Source organism: Scophthalmus maximus, chromosome 19, assembly GCF_022379125.1.
Source record: "Scophthalmus maximus strain ysfricsl-2021 chromosome 19, ASM2237912v1, whole genome shotgun sequence".
Classification (NCBI taxonomy): domain Eukaryota; kingdom Metazoa; phylum Chordata; class Actinopteri; order Pleuronectiformes; family Scophthalmidae; genus Scophthalmus; species Scophthalmus maximus.
Window position 1 is genome coordinate 580,669 of NC_061533.1, and position 18,979 is coordinate 599,647.

At 40.5% G+C, this 18,979-nt stretch overlaps 1 protein-coding gene and 1 long non-coding RNA gene across 2 annotated transcripts in view; both read left to right on the forward strand.

Annotated features, from left to right (window-relative positions):
- tacr1a (tachykinin receptor 1a) overlaps positions 1-18,979 on the forward strand; it is a 75,230-nt gene that overhangs the window by 43,450 nt on the left and 12,801 nt on the right. Inside the window, exon 3 of the mRNA XM_035640996.2 lies at positions 17,718-17,868. Coding sequence (XP_035496889.1) covers positions 17,718-17,868 — 151 coding nt within the window. The remainder of the gene's footprint in view (positions 1-17,717; positions 17,869-18,979) is intronic.
- LOC118314500 lies at positions 5,855-8,158 on the forward strand. Its single transcript, XR_007030189.1, has 4 exons — positions 5,855-6,678; positions 6,754-6,821; positions 7,032-7,206; positions 7,499-8,158. It is a non-coding gene; the product is annotated as an uncharacterized LOC118314500 (long non-coding RNA).

The window sequence follows — 18,979 nt, forward strand, 5'->3', positions numbered from 1 at the left end:
CCATTTTACATGCATGAGATTGTGAATTTTGTACATTTAAAATAAATGAGCACATCAAAGTGAAACTTCCTCAAATACTCAAGCAACACAAATTAAATACATGTTGATAAAGGAGTAAAAAGATGTAATTTTTTACTTAAGTTCTGCCACTGTCCGCTCTGTCCCACTGACAGTTGAAAGCAGCAGAAACACGTCGTCACTCGCACTGCTTCTTTTTATTAGTGATCCCGCTGCTGTGGCCACCAAACGTTGTTTTCTGGGTATACACCTCCCCTACAGGTGTGTTTCTCAGTGTCTGAGAAGTTACATTTTTTGGTTCCTTTCTTACCTCTCGCCATAATTCACCGTAACGAAAGAACAATTGCATGCCAGGATCAGGATTCATGAGGTGATTTGCATTGACTATTTATGGTTAACAATGGGCATGTACAGGGGGATATGAGGCTGATTCACGTACGCACACTTGTAGGTGATCTGTGATTTATAAAGGGAGAATTGCTTACAGGTGTGCGTACGCATGGTTTCAAAAGTCAGACTTTTTTTTGGCATACACCATTTTTGGCTTTTGGGCGCACATACACTTTAATAGGATCCTACGCACAGTTTTATAAATGAGACCCCAGAGCAGTACTTTGAGATGTCAGACTCACATTAGAGAATAAACAAACAATCACTTTATTACTGTTGATCCTAGTCCCATTTTTAGTGTTCATCACAATAGAAACTATTGTTCAAGTAATTTGTACCCAAAAATATGTTCACCCCCCAACTTTTTATGAAATTTTATTTTATCCCCTGTAAAAAATTATGCATAGCATTGTGGAATGCTTGCAAAGTGAAGTGCAGGTGTCATGGACACTACCTTTTTTGGTCCACTGTGGAGGGCCATGAAGTGGATGAATTTTGCAGAATTCTCAGAATTGTGACACATGAGCAGGGGGGTAAACACAGTGCAAAATAAAGTTGACACAGTTTGCAGCGCACGCATCTACTTTGCTTCTTGTCGGACTTTAAATAGCCAAAATCTCTCCACACTACCGAATTCCTTTGTCCTTGCGTGCAAATCCTGTGTGAAAAAGATTCACATCTCCGCGAGTACCCATCCCCCCCCCCCCCGGACGACTCTTGGAGCGTGTGAAAGCGGAACACTAGATCGTAACCTGCAAGTTTGGTAAAAATTGAATGAGTCCTTAATGAGATGCAGCGCCACCTAATGGCCAATCTTTGTCAAATTTGGTCCAGAGCCTCACAGTAACACGTCAAACAATGTGAAGTTTTTAGTCAATAACAATTACTCTGGTCTAGATATACTAAAGTTTGTATTTGGCGTCTGGCTACAAAAATGATTTGTTTTTGTCAGGGCCATCTGAAGATACTATATACCTAGTTTCAGGCAGATCGGGCAAAAACCCTAGGAGGAGTTTGAAAAAGTTGGTTTTGCACGCCGCGATTAAGCGGAAAAAAATATTTGCGCAAATAGGCGGAGCCTACTTCATGGGATTCAGCGTGATTCAAGGAATAACTGGATGTAAGTTTATTAAATGTGCGATGTGTAATGTGGGAGTTATAGTCCAAAACACATCTAACTTGATCATAGCGCCACCTTGTTGTACACAGTTGTAATTTCTGGTGTGTGAGGTGTATGGCTCAATGAAATCTAATGAGCCCTTCATGAAATAACTTTTCGAATTTGTAGCGCCCCCTAGAAGCAAATCTTCTGCAAATTTGATGTGGAACCTCAGAGTGTCATGCCTAAAAAGGCACTTTTACGTTGATAGCATTTAATTTGGCCGAGATGCGCTTAAATTGGTGTTTTGGAACTGGTGACCGCGTTGCTACTTGCAATTGCAGTTCCAAGCCCCCGCTGGCTTGGACCCCTAATCATTGAGTCATTGCAATCTCCTGTGAGCCTTTCAGAACATGTAAAATCTAATTAGATCAGGCAGCTTTGTCGTATTTGGTTCTCCAGAGGATTCATGTATGCAAGGCAACGCGGATCCCAGTACCAGTTGCTGGGAACCGTATTGTTTTCACTAAGATTATTCTTGTTTAAAAAAAATAAAAGTAATAAAAGTGTCAATACAGCCTAAATGATGCATGGTGCAGCAGTGCCATTTCCAGGACTGTTCCAGCACCCTGCACACACCTCAGGCACACTTCTGCCAATAGGGGGCGCTACAATAAAAAAGGCGTTTTGGCCTATAACTCCCATACCATAGATCGCACATTTATAAACCTTATATCCATACGTTCCCTGAATGGAGCTGAACGTCCTTATATTGGCCACGCCCATTTCTGCCCAAACTTTCACCGCAAAATTACAATTTATTGGAAACTTACTTTTTTTTTACTCTTAGGCCGTGTGTCCAATCTGTACAGAACTTGGCGCGTAGCATCTCCAGACGATGCTGACAAAATGTTGTCAAAAGAATTTTGCTCCATTCAAAAATCCGGAAATTACGTACCAACAAATTTGTGTAGCTAGCTGCAAAAACACCAACTTTTACATATCTCAGCCAAATTAAATGCTTCCCATGCAAAACTTTAGATTTTTGTTTGCCATGACACTCTTAGGTTCACCAACAAATTTGGCAAAGATTGGCTTCTAGGGGTCACTACAAATCCGAAAAGTTTATATACATGAAGGGCTGATTAGGTTTTTACGAAATTTGGAGGGTACGATTAAGGGCCACTCCTTTGGCCACGCCTACAATGGTGTACTGATTAGTCAAAATGGGCGTGGCCTATTGCACCTCTTATGGTGCGTTAACACCGGACGCAACGCAAATTTTTCGCGCGAGTAGATTACATACAGAGTCAATGCAAAGACAGGACTAGACTCGAATTTCGACTAGACTCAGGCGATATATTCGGACGACAGATTGATGCAATAGCCAATGAGCGTTGGAATTCTCCCTACGTCACTGTCATCAGGTGTCCCGTCGTTGACAGAAAAAGTAATTATAACTATCTCTGGGAACCCCGAGCTCTACGACACGACCTGCTATGCATACCGTAACCGGTCGAAGAAGGAGAGGCCTTTCCAGGACATGAGCGGGACAGTTGGAATACCTGGTAAGTTCTGAAAACATGTATCTGTACTTGATTTAAACTATTTGTGGCACTACGAACCTAGTTAGCACTAGCTCCAGCGCTATGTGGGTTTCCCATCGGCATGTCTGCATTATGTGTGTGTGCGTGTGTGTGTGTGTATTTGTTCAGAGGAGGTTTGTCGGGGAAAGGTGGAAAGGGCTCAGGGACACGTACCTGAAAGAGAGGAGAAAGGAGACTGAGAAAAGGAGTGACTCAGCAGCAGGGACAGGAAAAAGGTGGAAGTACTCTGAGGTCCTGTCTTTCCTCCACCCCTTTATTACTCCGAGAGAGACGAATGGTAACATGGGGTGGAGGGTTGAGGAAGACGGGACCACAGAGTACAACACCCCAAAGGATGCTGAGGACGCAGCATCAGGGTCATCAGCGACTGACTTCAGAATTCTGTTGACTACCGATGACACGCACACAGCATGGGAAAGTCATAAGAAAAATGTTGTTTGTGTAGAAGGATTATTAAGTTGTTCTATGAACAAAACAAAAGGGAAATACAGGCGAGTCTGGGGTCAGTTCTTGCTGCCAAGGTTCAGTGCACTAAATGAGAAAGTTGAAGGCTTTATATTATGCCTGGAACTATATGATGTATGTGCGCATGGTAAAAAGCTCTATGTGCTGCAATCTTTGCTAGACATGCAAGATGAGTCTTCAAGTGAAGCCAAGTCTGCTGATGCTCCTGCTGATGCTCCTTCTGCTCCTGCTGATCCTGTTGTCGCCTCTGCTGCTCTACTTATGCTGCTCCCACAGCAGCAAAGAGATTCACAGGTGTGTACATGATAAAAGCTGGGTTGCATTTTCTTATGGTATAATATAATATTTTGTGAAATTCCTGCGACAAATTATTTTTGTCACTGACAAGTATTGGATACAAAACCTGTCTGTTTGCCTGTTGCCTGTCAATATTTCGACAAATATTAACTTCACCAACTATTGCATTGAAGGAATGAACTCATTTTACAAAACTAATTTTTTCATTTCATAGTTTCCGGGAGGACCAGGAAGAGGAACAGGGGGAGTGAGATGAGGATGAGATTGAGGCACTTCTCCTCGAATCTTTGAGGAGGCCTGGTCCACCTGCTCCAGCCCCCCATTCAGAGGATGAGCAATTCCTCTTGAGCCTGGCACCTTCCCTGCAGAGGTTGTCACCCCAAATGAAGGAGCCTGTAAAATTTAAGATATATAAATTATTGTATGAGAATAGCAGTGTAGTGTTGAATTTAGAAGCGGTAGAGTAGGTCTATTTCTTTTAAAATGTTAAGTTCTATTTTAAAGTTCTATTTTTTCATTATGTAATATAAAATAATAAATGCTATGAAACTGTTTTAACTCTTGATGTTTACTCAATTTTAACATCAAACATTTAAATGTTGACAGCATTTTTGCTGCAGGTAAACAATCTACACTGTACAGTAATGTTTATTCTTTTTCTATTTTAATAAGGAAAATATTGTAGAATTTTCCAGGACTACGAAAATAATATATTCGATTGACCTTTTAACTACAATCTAATTAGGTATTTAACTTTGGAATATGAATTATTGACCAATATGTACAAACACAGGTGTATATCATATATATATATATATATATATATATATATATATATATATATATATGTATATATATATATATATATATGTATATGTATATTGCAGGAACTTTAGCATATCTAGGCCAAAGTAAATCAGCTATCAACGCAAAACTTGACATTCTTGTTTTCCCGTGTCACTGTGAGGCTCTGGACCAAAGATTGCCATTAGAGGGCACTACAAATACAAAAATATTACATCTCATTAAAGGTGCTGCAGGTAGGATTTGCAAAAATAACTTTTTTTCATCTTTGTTGAAACTGTCGCTATATCCTGGTAGTAATATGTGAGACAGATCGTCTGTGACAGACTCTGGGTCATTCAGCTCCCTCTCCTGCCTTCAATGCCATTTTCCAGAATCCACCACGGCTGAACTAAAATCTCCACAGCCAGGGGGCGTCTCTCCACTCTGTCAATCATCCGGGTACGAGCTGCGCAGCGCTGCAGAACCTGTGCACACACACTCACTCGCTCTATCACGACCAAGCTCACGTCTTCGCAACGAGGAGCTCGCAGCAGAAGCGTAGTTAGTTTGAAAACACCGTGGCAGAGAAGCGCCAAGCATCGAAAAAACTGCCCGGCTCCTTTGCCAGAAAATGCATATACGACAAAGACCACGAGCAAAAACGTGCTAAAAAGAAGGCAGCACATCGAGTAGATCTAAACATCGGAGCGGCTCCACAGAAGCAATGACACCGACAAGGTTCACAAACGATGCGTTCTGCTTGACCGGTAATTATCTCTGTTTCATTTATCTTTTATTTTCTATGTTATTGTCGCACTCTGTAACTATACCGCATGCTACTGTGTTGTTGTAATCAGGCTGTTAGTTGATACATTCACAGTACTATGGCTAGCGTTGTTTGTGGCATAATAGCTGAAAATATGTTTGTGTCCAAGCGGTGTAATCTGTTTTGAGAGTTTTCCAGACGGAGTGATTTTGAATTCTGAGACTATGTCCACACTTCTTTCAATCCTACCGACAACATCTTTAAGGACTAATTTTTACGAAACTTGGAGGGTATGATCTAGTGTCACTCCTGAGGCCACGCCTACAACAGTGTGCTGCTTGTTAAAAATGGCCGTGGCTTATAACACCCAAAACTGTTGTAGTAATCTATTAAAGTGGATGTCACTTATGAAAAAAAAATGCAGTTTACATCTCACATGTTACAATATTTCTTGCCGTTTCCCTGACTGAAAGAGTTGCCCTTACCTGCGATGGTTGGACATCGAGAGCCACTGAGTCTTATGTTACGATCACGTCGCACCACATCGATCAGGAGTGGAAACTTATTTCTCATGTGTTGCAGACGAGGGCAATGCATGAGAGCCATACTGGCAGTAACATCGCCGAGCTGTTGAAACGTGCATTGGAGGAATGGGACATAACAAGCAAGGACCCAGCCATAGTCACTGACAATGCGTCAAACATGACCATCGCAGCGCAGCTAGGTGGTATGCTACATTTCGCGCACACCTTAAATCTGGCTTCACAGCGCGCGCTGAAGCTAACACCAGTCGCACGGTTGCTCAGAAGAGTGAGACAAATAACCAGCTTTTTCAGACGCAGCACCACAGCCAGCCATGTTCTGCGTGAAAAACAAAAGCTGCTAAATCTGCCTCAACACAAATTGGTAGCTGACGTTGTTACCAGATGGAACAGTGCTCATGACATGCTGCAGCGCTTCCTAGAGCAACAGCCAGCCATCCATGCTGCCCTCCTCTCAGCTGAGGTGAGGAAGACAGAGAAGGAGATCTGCACCTTAAGCGAGTCAGACATAACAGCTGCTGAAGAAGTAGTCACTGCTATGAAGCCCATGAAGGTAGCTACACTTGTTATGTCACAGGAGACAACTCCAACACTATCAGTTGTAGCACCACTCCATGCCCAGCTGATCCATGATCTACAAGACAGTCCAACTGATTCCAACTTGACAAGGGAAATCAAATCTTCTGTATGCCAGGATCTTAAAAAGAGGTGTTTGGACGAGCAGGAGACTTTGTGTGGCCTCAGCTAAGGATCCGAGGTTAAAGGCCCTGCCCTTCCTTTCAGAAGACCAACGCCAGGACATCTGTGCTAGAATCATCACAGAAGCTGCAAGGAGCAAGGGGGCATTTCAGGTAACATAAGACTGCTGTCAATATTTATCAATACAACATTTAAAAATATCCATTCACATTTTCACAGTTTAAAAAGCATAAATACTACTGAATGATAGTCAAATATTTATATTACAAGTATGATACATTTAATTCAATTGTCACTTATTGTACTGCACTTAATATTTACTGATATTCTAAAGCTAATGCTATCGCATTATTGTTTTTCAGCAGAGTGAGACTGGAGTGGAGACAGGAGAGACAGAGACTGATGTGAATGTATTGCCAGAAGACGACGAGGACAGCAATCAAGGTCCTGTGCAAGAAGACATCTCTGCAGTACCGTTCAAGAGATCCAGGCATTCTTGCTCTCTAGCTGACCTACTTGGTCAAACATATGCTGCAGGTTAGTGTGATAATACTTTAAAGGCCACTGGGAAAACTACAAAGAGTGCCCATGATTTCCCATCATGCAAACATGTCTGAAAAACAAATATGTCAAGTCTATTGTGTTCTGCTTGAACAAATTGAACTTCCCTAGTACCCTGTAATAAAAGGGTGCTGCATCAAGTCACTGTGACTGATGCTGCAAATAAATAATGTATATTGAAATACTGAAAATGTATAAAAAATGATGAATGACACTTTGTTGTGAGATTATTGATATTAATTTATTGTGTTGTCCACCCCTCCTGCAGGTGCTGCAAAGAAGTTGAAAACCGCAGAGGACCAGGCAAAGGAGGAGATGGCAAGATACAAGGAGGAAGCTCCCCTGCCACTTGTGAACAATCCACTGGACTGGTGGAAAGATCATCAGAGCGAGTATCCTCTCTTGTCACACGTTGCAAAGAGATACCTGTGTATCCCGGGGACTAGCGTCTCTTCGGAGAGAGTTTTTTCTACTGCAGGGGACATGATCACAGCACAGAGGAGTGCACTTTCCCCAGACCATCTTGATCAGATTCTGTTCCTAAACAAAAATCTGAAAAATTAGGCCTGCCAATGTATCCATCCAAGGGTTGGACTACATGTTCTATGTTTACATCATACTGACTATATGTTCTATTTATTTTGTTTATATAGGGTTATATATATTTAATATTGTATACTATATATATTTAATGTGATGTTTTGCCATAATTCTCTGCTCTCAGGTTATTACAGTTATATTATTATGTTTAATCAAATGCTGCGCAGTGTCCAGCACAGTTGATTGTTGCTACATAACTATTATGCATGCAGATATTTATATCAATAATCTTTTTAGTTTATGTCTATGTTGTACATTTCAGTTCATTGTGTTAAGTACCTGTGCATAAGCACTTTATTTTCTTGTTTTAAATGTCAGATTGTCCACTGCAGTGCTTTCAGTTAAAGCGCAAGAGTGCTATTAAAGAATGGAGAAATACATTGAATAGGAATTACGTTGTTTTGACTCAATTTGTCTGCTGCTTTCAGTTAACTATGTGGAATATCGCAATATATCGCAATATGCATCGTATCGCAATGTATCGTGATATAATCGTATCGTGACCCATGTATCGTGATGCGTATCGTATCGTGAAGTCCTTGCCAATACCCACCCCTATATATATCCCTAAAGACCACATTAACATAGTCAATGATTCCTGTTGTTTAGCCTCACATTTTTATTGGGTGGTAAATATACATACAGTTCTGGCCACATGGCCATGAACTCACACAACATGCCGACTTTCCTCGAAGCTCATCTACTTGTTTATTTATTTTTTTGTGTGTTTATTACAATGTCTAGAACAGGTAGATAACAAGTTACTGTGGAATACATTCATCAAATTAGAGTTTGAGCTCGTTTTGTCCATGTTGCAATTTTACAACACTGGGTGAGAGTGGTAGTCAAAATAGCCTGTGCACCTTACACATTACCCGGGGACATTGCACTTCTCACATGTTCACATATGGAAAAAATACGAATATAAATATAATCCTTTTGATTATTCCTAAATTCTAAATGTATCTTCTTACAATTACAAGTTCCAATTTTGAGTTTATACAATTCCTGGTTGAAACTCTGTAGCAGAATTTGAAGTGCATCTGTATCTTATCAGTTCAAAAGTGTAATTCAGAAACAGGTTTTAAAATGTTCTAGAATGTTGGGATGTAATTGCTCTGGGGGATGGTTGTTGCTTTGTTCAGGGACAGGTGCGAATGGTCTGCAAGTGGACCTGAATAGCACAACTCTGTGATTCCTTTCAAGGGGAAATTCATCTAATCTAAACAATAAGTGCAAGGCCAGCCACACCCACGGGGGTTCTAATTGTGGTAAAAAAAATAAAAAAATTAAAATCTCTGACATGATCTGTCACTTTGAAGTGTCAACGGAGTACGAGCCAAATCTGAACTTGGATTGTCAGGTGATGTTGATTCAGCGATGGGACAAAGCCACCAAAATTTACTGAACAGGAGACTGTTCCAGGGACAACTAACATCCTCTCTCATCCTGGTGAACACACCAAAGAGGACAACCTTCTTCAGGCAATGGGAGCCCAGTAACACAGACAGTGCCATCAAGGAGCCCTTTGACTGCTCAGAAGAGACCATCCTCAGGTGATTTGAGTCCACCAAATAGAGGGTCCCAGCTAAGAGGACTTCTATGCACCACCTTAGTCGATATACCCAAGGACATGATCGCACATTTCACTGTAGATGAAAAGAGGACGCTGCAGACACTGGGATGAAGGATTCACCAACACTCTGCAGCAAGTGCAAAGTCCGTAAAAAAAAGGAGAAAAACTGTCTGTGGGAATATCAAGGCTTACATTCAGGTCATTGAGTTTTGCTAATATTCTTTGAAAATTCTGAATTTCCCCCCCATTTTTTTAATTAATAAATTGTTATTCATAAAAAATATGACTGTTGTGTCATGATTATTCATGATATATGTTGTTATGGGGTTACATGAGCAAACAAGCCTGTAAATAACTTTTTATATTACTATTTACTGCTTTAGAGCTTCAGGGTTAGTGCGGATTGACAGGCTTAAAAATAGATTTACAGGCCTTTTTTAACTTCTGTATGCCCACTGCCCCCAAAATGCCGAGCATTAAATAAGTATTACATGGTTACACTGATATTGCTGGGCTCTGCATGAAGGACAGCGATTAGATTTTTTTTTCTCTAAACCTATACTTAAAATAAAAAAAAAATCTATATTTTTATTATTTTTAAATGGATTAATGAAAGAAGTTATGTATAGTGGCAACCGACAGAATGTTCACTTAATTATATTGCCCCCCATCATATCTTCAGAGCAGTTCAACCTCTTTTATTTTTGGTACTCATGGCAACAACTTCACTATCTTAGCTCTCTCAGTTCTCATTAGTGTCGTCTTTTCATGAAGCAGCAGGCAGCTGTTGTCGAGGAAATTCTGCAATATTACACTTGAGGAAATAAATATTTCCTTGATGCTATTTGTGTTAAGTATGTTTCCCAAACGAATTGCAATATCAACTCGCTCAAGTGATGATCTGTCAACATAACAAACAGCTTAAAAGCTTGTTATGATGCCCCCAAATGCCTGGAAAAATCAATTGATGCAGGTTTATTGTTATGTTATGTTTGGCAAGGCTCCTCAGATAAATTTTATTGATTACTGTTAATCCCTGTCCATACTCACGAAATGAAAATGTAGTAATGTGAATTTAGCCTTGGACTGCGTCTACTCGACCACATGATCCATATTCTGCACTTTTAACTCACTCAGGTTTTTGTGCAGTTTTAATATCTGATGTGCAATCATGTTATTTGTCATCAATTCAATTCAAATTCTTTTGTATAGCTCCAAATAACAACATACATTATCTCAAGGCACTTTACATAGTAAGATCGAGCCCCCCCAAAATAGTACAGAGAAACCCAACAGTTCCCACAATGAGTAAACACTTGGTGACTGTGTAGAAAAAACACCCTTTTAACAGTAAGAAATTTCTAGCAGAACTGAACTCAGTTGTGGCCACGACTGGTTGGGGTGAGAGGAGAGAAATGGGCGAGAGAGGAGAGAAGAGAGAGAATAGTTGTATTACCGTTACTTTTAGCTCAGTCAGACTTTTTTTTATAATTAAAATAATAATATTGACACTAATGGAGGAATAATGAAATGATTTAAAAAGACTTCCGCTTCCGGACGCACGGAGTAGGTAGTAGGTAGAGCAAGCTCCGTCATACTCTTTTTACAAATTATTTCCTAGACCAACTAAAGTAAGAGATTTGGGTAGCCTCTTGAAGATTAATCCGCTAAGACTACACGCCCTGTCATGAAAAAAGCGAACAACCGAAGATACACACAGAAACTTTTAACGCCACTGACCGCGGCTGAGAAAGAGCAAAATATGGCGGACAATGAGCAAGCTTTACCAATCTCTGTGAGGACCCTAAGAAGTGAGCTACAGGCATATCGAGAGGGGATGACGACCAACATTAAAGCACAGATAGAAAGCATGAACCGTGTGATCAGGAACGACATCTCCTATCTCCCTGAAGAAGCCAAAGCAGATATCAACACGCTTCGGGACGAGATTCTGCAGAAGATGGAGGCCCTACGCAACAAACACACACAGACGGCGGACGAGCAGAAAGAAATGGGCAAATCACTCAGCGACGCAACTGACAGGATAGTGGGTTTGACATGAGCCTTGAGGTTGGCAGGCTCCGAGCATCGCTCAACCAGGTGAAGGCTGAGCGGGAGTCCCCTACAGGATGGACAACACCAGACACTCGTTCACTGTCCACAGCAAGGCAGAGAAGTTTGTTAAGAAAAACATCACACACCCACCTGAGGACAATTGAAGAGAGGATTTTCTTCTACATGCTTCCCTGAAACAACTCTATAAATCATTACATAAAACAGTATTAAGGATGAGTGTATGTTTGTTATCTTTAGGCATACTGTTAAAACCCACTTTGGCCCACTTATTTGTTTGACTAATGGAGAAAACATTTAAATACAAAGAGGGACTTCTGGAGTTGCAATAGGAATTATCATTATTCTATTTCATGCTATTATTTTGTATACTTTCATTTAGTTCAGACAAAATAGGCCAAACTTTTATAATGAATCTAACCCTAAAGGAGAGGAAGGCTGAAACGGGTAATGAACAATATAATTTCTAGCGCTCACTGATTTTAGTTTGACCTTTAAAGGACAGAAAAAGGAGAGAACAGAAGTCAAAATCACAACTAGCACAGTTTTTCTCACTCACTTTATCCTTGCTCTCTTAATGGCAGATGGTGGTAATGATGTCAGTAATACTGAGCTTCATTTCTGTTTATTTCTGGAGTGGCTCATTCCTACTTACTTTGCCACAAAAAAAAGGTGAGATACTAATGCACAAAAAGGGATGTATAGAGATGTATATCTTCATGATCATTGCATCATTTTATTATACTATTATCTTTCAGGACAAAATAATTCAAACTTTCGTAACTGATTTAGCCTTTCCCCTCGTGCGAGGCAATATACTGGCTCATCTTAAAGAGCTGGGAACAGATATTGCATTCTTGCAAGAAACGCACTTAAGAAATCAAGATCATCACAGATTACGCTGCAAATGGGTAGGACATATATTCCATTCTTCATTTAATTTTAAAAGTAGAGGCACCGCAATAATAATCAAAAAATCAATACCTTTCTCATTGTCAGAGGTTATATCTGACCCCCAGGGGAGATATGTGATAGTGATGGGTAATCTCAACAACTACCCAATTACTCTTGCTAACATATATGCACCTAATTGCGATGATGAGCATTATATATTAACTTTTCTATCCAAACTACCTAATATGATCTCTCATCAACTAATAATAGGTGGAAACTCTTTTTTTTTTAACATTTATTAGAACAAGATCTTTGACAGAGTCTCACACAACATGGTACCGATATAGATAATCTTGATACATAAAAATACGAAAATAAAAAATAATTTAAAAAAATAGGCATACCACTACAAGAACCTCAGAGGTGAAGAGTAACTTTCCTAAATAAAAGTGACAGGTAAAAATTGCACACTTTCAATTTGCTATATATTGTAAAACTGGCGACCTACTTTCTAAATAAATGTCCACCCTGAGCCGAAGTTTTGCTGTTATATTTTCTGAGCGTAGTACCCTCAAATAATTGATTCACTGGGGTTAAACCATTCCCCGCCCATCTAATAAAACCACTGTCCATTTTTGCTGGTAGAAAGTCACTAATGGAAGCTATATTAATTTCCCTAGATGAAGATAGTGGCAGGTTCAACGTTTTTCTTATCTTTGTCCAGACCTTTAGGGTATAGATCACCCATTAATTTTGTATCTTTAATTTTTGCCAAACTTTTGCCTCCACAAACGGGAGTGCCGAGATTGATACATTGGTTACCGAGTTTTGTTCTATTTGTACCCAATTTGTTTCCATATCAAGCCTGATCCATGAAATCAATATTCGTAATTGTGATGCCCAATAATAGCTTCTCAAATGAGGTAAAGCTAAACCCCCATTCTCCTTAAGCGATTGAAGGACTTTCAGTCTCACTCTGGGTCTGCCAGATGAATTGGGAAATACGCCTATCAAGGAATTTAAATGTAGATATTGGGACTGTTATAGGAAGAGAGGAATGGAAACAGTAGTCTTGGCAGTACATTCATCCTGATAGTTTCCACCATTCTTACTAAAGATAATGGGAGCATATCCCATCTTTCTAGGTCTTTTTTTATCAGAGAGATAAGTTTTTCGTAATTAGCTTTGTATAATTGGGAGAAGTTAGGCCGGCTTTTGACCATCTGAATTGTGTATCTTTTTCTAACTGTTTTGGCCATTCTATAGGTGGAGACTTTAATCTGGTTTTAGATCCCAACGTTGATAGGTCTTCGAATAAGCCTACAACTCTATCTTAATCGGCTAGGAGAATTCACACATTTCTTGACACATAAATTAGTGGACCCATGGAGAACCCTGTTCCCAAACGCATGGCAATATTCATACTTTTCACCAGTCCATCACACTTATTCCAGAATAGATCTTTTTTTATTAGATAATGGACTTTTACCTCTGATGAAGAGCTGTGAATATAAGCCAATTGTACTATCTGACCACGGCCCACGAACACTTCGATTATCATTTGGACGGGAATACACCTCAAAGGTATGGCGTTTGGATAATAGCCTATTATCAGATAAAAAAGTGGTTGAGAAAATCAAAAATTCTATAGATGAATGACACACCATATACCTTGATATCTTCATTATGGGAGGCATTAAAGGCTTACATTGGTGGGCATATTATTTCTTTTTGCAGTGCAATTATATAAGCAAAATAGAGAGAGAAAAAGGATAATGGATGAAATTAAACATATAAATCAACAGTATGCCATTTATCCCTCTCCAGACCTTCATAAAAGAAAGCTATCCCTTCAGACTGAACTTAATCTAATATATTCTGCAGAAACAACCAAGCTTCTAACTCAAGCTAAACATAAATTCTATGAACATGGGGAAAAGGATGGTAGAATCTAAGCACACCAAATAAAAGAACAAGCTGCATCCAGACTAATTACAGAAATAAGAACTGAGTCAGGTCAAACTACTATGGACCCGAAAGAGATAAACAACATTTTAAAAACTTTTTACACTAAATTATACACCTCATAATCTCTAGGAGATCTATCATTGATTGAAACATTTTTTGGAAAATTAAACATCCCGACAGTTAGTGTGAGTAAATTATAGGATAAACCTAAACTAGGTCAGAGGTAGAACAAGCTATACAAAAAATTAAAAGTTCAAAAGCCATCCGGGCCCAGATGGCTACACCTCTGAATTTTATAAAGCATTCAAACCCCAAGTCTCACCTCTTTTACTTGATGTATTCAATGACGCACTTATTAAGGGTCATAATGGACCCCCTGGAGCCTGGATCTTATAGACCAGTGAGCCTACTGAATGTGGATTACAAAATATTCTAAAAAATTCTGGCTATGCGTTTGGAGGGAATTCTTCCGACTGTAATATCCCATGATCAGACAGGATTCATCAAGGATAGGCAGCTGTTTTTAACATACGGAGATTACTGAACATTTTCTATACACAATCTGTAAATAATGTACATCCTGAAATACTTATCTCTCTAGAAGCAGAGAAGGCCTTTGACAGGGTCCAGTGGGAATATCTCGACCCTGTGAAAGTTTGGAATCGGTTCTCACTTCATCTCCCTTGTTAAATTATTGTACGCTCAACTCCAGGCATCAGTGAAAACAAATAACATTAACTTCAGCTACTTTCCGCTTGGTCGCTCTACTAGGCAAGGGTGCCCTCTGGCACCACTGTTATTTCCGCTTGCCATTGAACCTCTTGCTATTGCGCTGCATACGGCAAAAGAATATGAAGGTATTGAAAGGGGAGGGTCAGAACATAAAGTGTCTTTGTACGCAGATGATTTATTGCTGTTCATCTCAAACCCTTCAAAATCAATGCCTACCATAATGTCAACCTTAGGAGAATTTGGCATAATATCTGGATACAAGCTCAACCTTTCAAAAAGTACAGTGTTCCCAATTAATCCAAAAGCCCGACAGAGCATACAAACTCTCAACCCTCAAACCAATTTAAATATCTGGGAATAAACATAACAAAATGATTCATTTTGATTCATTCAAACACAATTTATGGACACTGTATGACCAAACAATGCGTAACTTTCACAAATTGGCAAATCTTCCAATCTCTCTTGTGGGTTGAATTAATATTGTGAGAATGTTTATCTTACCAAAATATTTATTTATCTTTCAGTGCATCCCTATCCTAATTAGCAAAGCTTTTTTTAACAAACTAAATGCAGCCATATCTCAATTTATCTGGAATAGAAAAAATTCTGAGGATTAAGAAAGCATTTCTGACCTAAAGCATTTGGGGGTATGGGGTTGCCTTGCTTTCGGCTCTATTACTGGTCTTGTAACATTAGATCTCCGCATTCTGGTTCCACACGCAGGGGGCAGAGTGGTCAAGGATGGAAACTCGAAATAGTTCCCCCTCTCTAGCTGCAATACTTTTTTCTGCTTTACCAACTCCAAAGCTGAAATTGAAAAACCCGATTATTTCGCACTCAATTAAAATCTGGTCCCAAATACGGACGCATTTTGGCTGGCAGAATTGTTCAGCACTATTACCAATAATAAACAATCACACAGTTCCTCCATCACTTTCTGATTTGACATTTCTCAAATGGCATTTACAAGGAATACAGACAATCAACGATTTATTTATTGACAACATTTTTCCACATTTCAGCAATTAAAGGAGAAATTCAATATTCCCAGCATAGACTTCTTTAGATATCTAGAAAATCCGAAACTTCATAAAAAATACATTTCCATCCTTTCTCAACAAACCTCTGGTTTCTCCAATGGACACACTGTTTTTGCCTGATCCACGTCAGTGGAAAAAAGCCCAAGAATCCGTCCATTCCTCCTCTGTATGTGCCAGACACGGACTGTTACAATTCCAAATTTTACATAGACTACATTTATCAAAGTTACGACTTCTACACTTGACCCCCTTTGCGACTGATGTGGACAAGCTCCCGCCTCTATAGCTCATATGTTCTGGAATTGCCCAAGACTCTGTAATTATTGGGTCAGTATTTTCCAAACTTTGTCTGAAGTGTTTGGGTTGAAGGTGGCCACAACAGGTCTGTCAAATAATCAATATAATATGATACCTTTGTAACACTGTTGGCACGGAGGCTGATATTAATGAATTGGGAGCAGAAAAACCCACCAGTCCATGTAAAGTTATTGAAAGAGCTGATGAATCTTTTACAATTGGAAAAGGTTAAATTCTTACTCAGACACAAATTTTAGGTGTTATAGACCATTTTGAGGTGAAAAAGCTGTGACTGACAGTCACATAACTCGTGGCATCCCATCTTTCTTTCCTTCCCTTTTTATTTTTTAAATTTAATTTAATTTAACAATTTCCTTTTGTCATGTGACATCCTGTAAGTCTGTGTAGAGAGGGTGTCTGCCTCCCGTACACAAAATGGGAGCTGGTTCCAGAAGTTGATGTTGTATTACGCTGCTTGGTGGAGGAAAGTCTCTGGAAAAAGGCTGTCCCAGAGACGTGTCTTATGTGTCAAAGGACATGTCCTGGTCAAAAATAACTCAATGTTCCTCACAGTAGATGTAAGGTAACTATATGCTCAGATAATGTTTCTCTGAGGTGTTTAGGGCTGAGTACAATGATCTCCGTTTTGTCTGAATTTAGAAGTAAATAACTACAGGTCATCTTATCTTATCTCTCACCAGAAATACTGAAAAAGGTGCACCTTTCTTCGTTTTTTGAGGACATCTGCAACGTAAACCTACAATAAAGTCCATATTAACATTTCTTAATTTAAAATAGGAAAAGGGAGTCAGACCCTAAAATTGACCATAGAAAGGGAGGAAGCCAGGACGTAGAGTGTACAAAGTAGTTAATGACTTCCGAGTGGTAATTGGGGACTACATCATTGTTTGGACAAAATGTAAATCTTACCTTACAATCCCCAAGAATAATTTTGTTTGATAAAGGCTGTACACCAAATTCAATCTTATCATTTTTGTGACTTTCCCAAAAAGGCTCTGCCCGTGCCTGCATGCTACCAAAACTGCTACATTCTACATGCTGGTTTATGTGTGTGTGTGCGCACGCTTGTGTGTATTTAAACAGAAAACTTTTAAAAGATTTTTGAGAAAGATTTAAATTTTGTTATTTAAATCCTTTGCACACCAATAGCTTATGTATATACCACTGTTTACTGCTGCCTGCTGACAGAGGAGACAGTGGTACCCACAGCTCAGCCCTTGTTTTTCCTATGGACAAACCATTTATATGATTAAATGTGACACGGGATGTATGTCTTGCTGTAGGTACTATGTTTGTGTGGCCATCTTGATCTACTTCCTTCCTCTGCTGGTGATGGGTTGTGCTTATCTGGTGGTGGGACTGACCCTTTGGGCCAGTGAGATCCCCGGAGACTCTTCTGATCGCTACAAGGAGCAGCTGACTGCCAAACGAAAGGTAATGCGCACTGTAGATGTTAGGCCAAAGCTTTTAAATGGCAGTCAGATTATTCCAACCTGTCACATGCACTTTTGTACAAGACAGCCCTGGAGATGATGTGGCAGAAATCCTTATGTTGCTTTGCATTTTGTCACAGTCTGCCCTCTCCTCATCTCATCCACCTCATCAGCCCAACTCTCCTCACCTGTTGCACTCACCTGCCTCTGATCACCAATCAACCCAGTATTTAGACTCTCCTCACCGTTCACTCTCTGCCAGATTGTTCAGAGCACTCATGCAAGTGTCTCCAGTGATTACCAGACTGCCTACACGGATTCGACCCTGCCTGCTCCTGACCATCCCGTCCTGTCGCCTTCCTGGATATAACCTCAGCCTTCTGTTCCTGACCATGACCTTCGTCCCGTCCCTCCTGGTTTCCGTCTGCCTCTCTCCTGGGCTGTGTGGTGTATCCCTGCAACGGCTCCTCGATTCCCTGCCTGGCTTCGACTCTCCTTTCGCCTGTCCCTCGCTGGTTATCGGACCTTCTGCTTCCCTGACTACGTCTCCTGCCTGCCCCTCTTCGGAACCCTCGCTCAACCCTGAGCCTCTGCGTGAGTACGGTGAACCCATTCCTGAACCTGAACTTTTGTTCCTGTTCGGCTTGGCTGAGTCGATTCCCCGACTCCCCCCCCAAAGGCTCTGAAGGCTCGCAGCCGTCAGCGAACTGTTTCCTGTGTCGCAACTCTGTGTCTCATACCGAAATAAAGTTCATTACCAACTATACCTGCCCGATTCTGTGCTGCTATTGGGTCCTAAGCTAAACCCGTTACAGTACAATCTGGCCACAATGGACTCACACAACGTCTCCGTCAAACCGCTTTGAGAGCACACGCTCCAGCAGCACGAGGCTATGCTCACCGCCTCCAACTTCGAGCTTCGACAGGCTGTGTCTAACCAAGAGCAAGCATTGGTTGTACTAACTACCCAGGTCCAACATCCGAAGCCCACCCTCGGCCAGCCTACACCCCATGCTTCGCCTCCGGCTCCAACAGCTCCAGCTCCCAGAGGCTGGAGCCTCACCAGAGCCCCGGGTGGGAACCCCGGAGCGCTACGCTGGAGACCCGGAGGG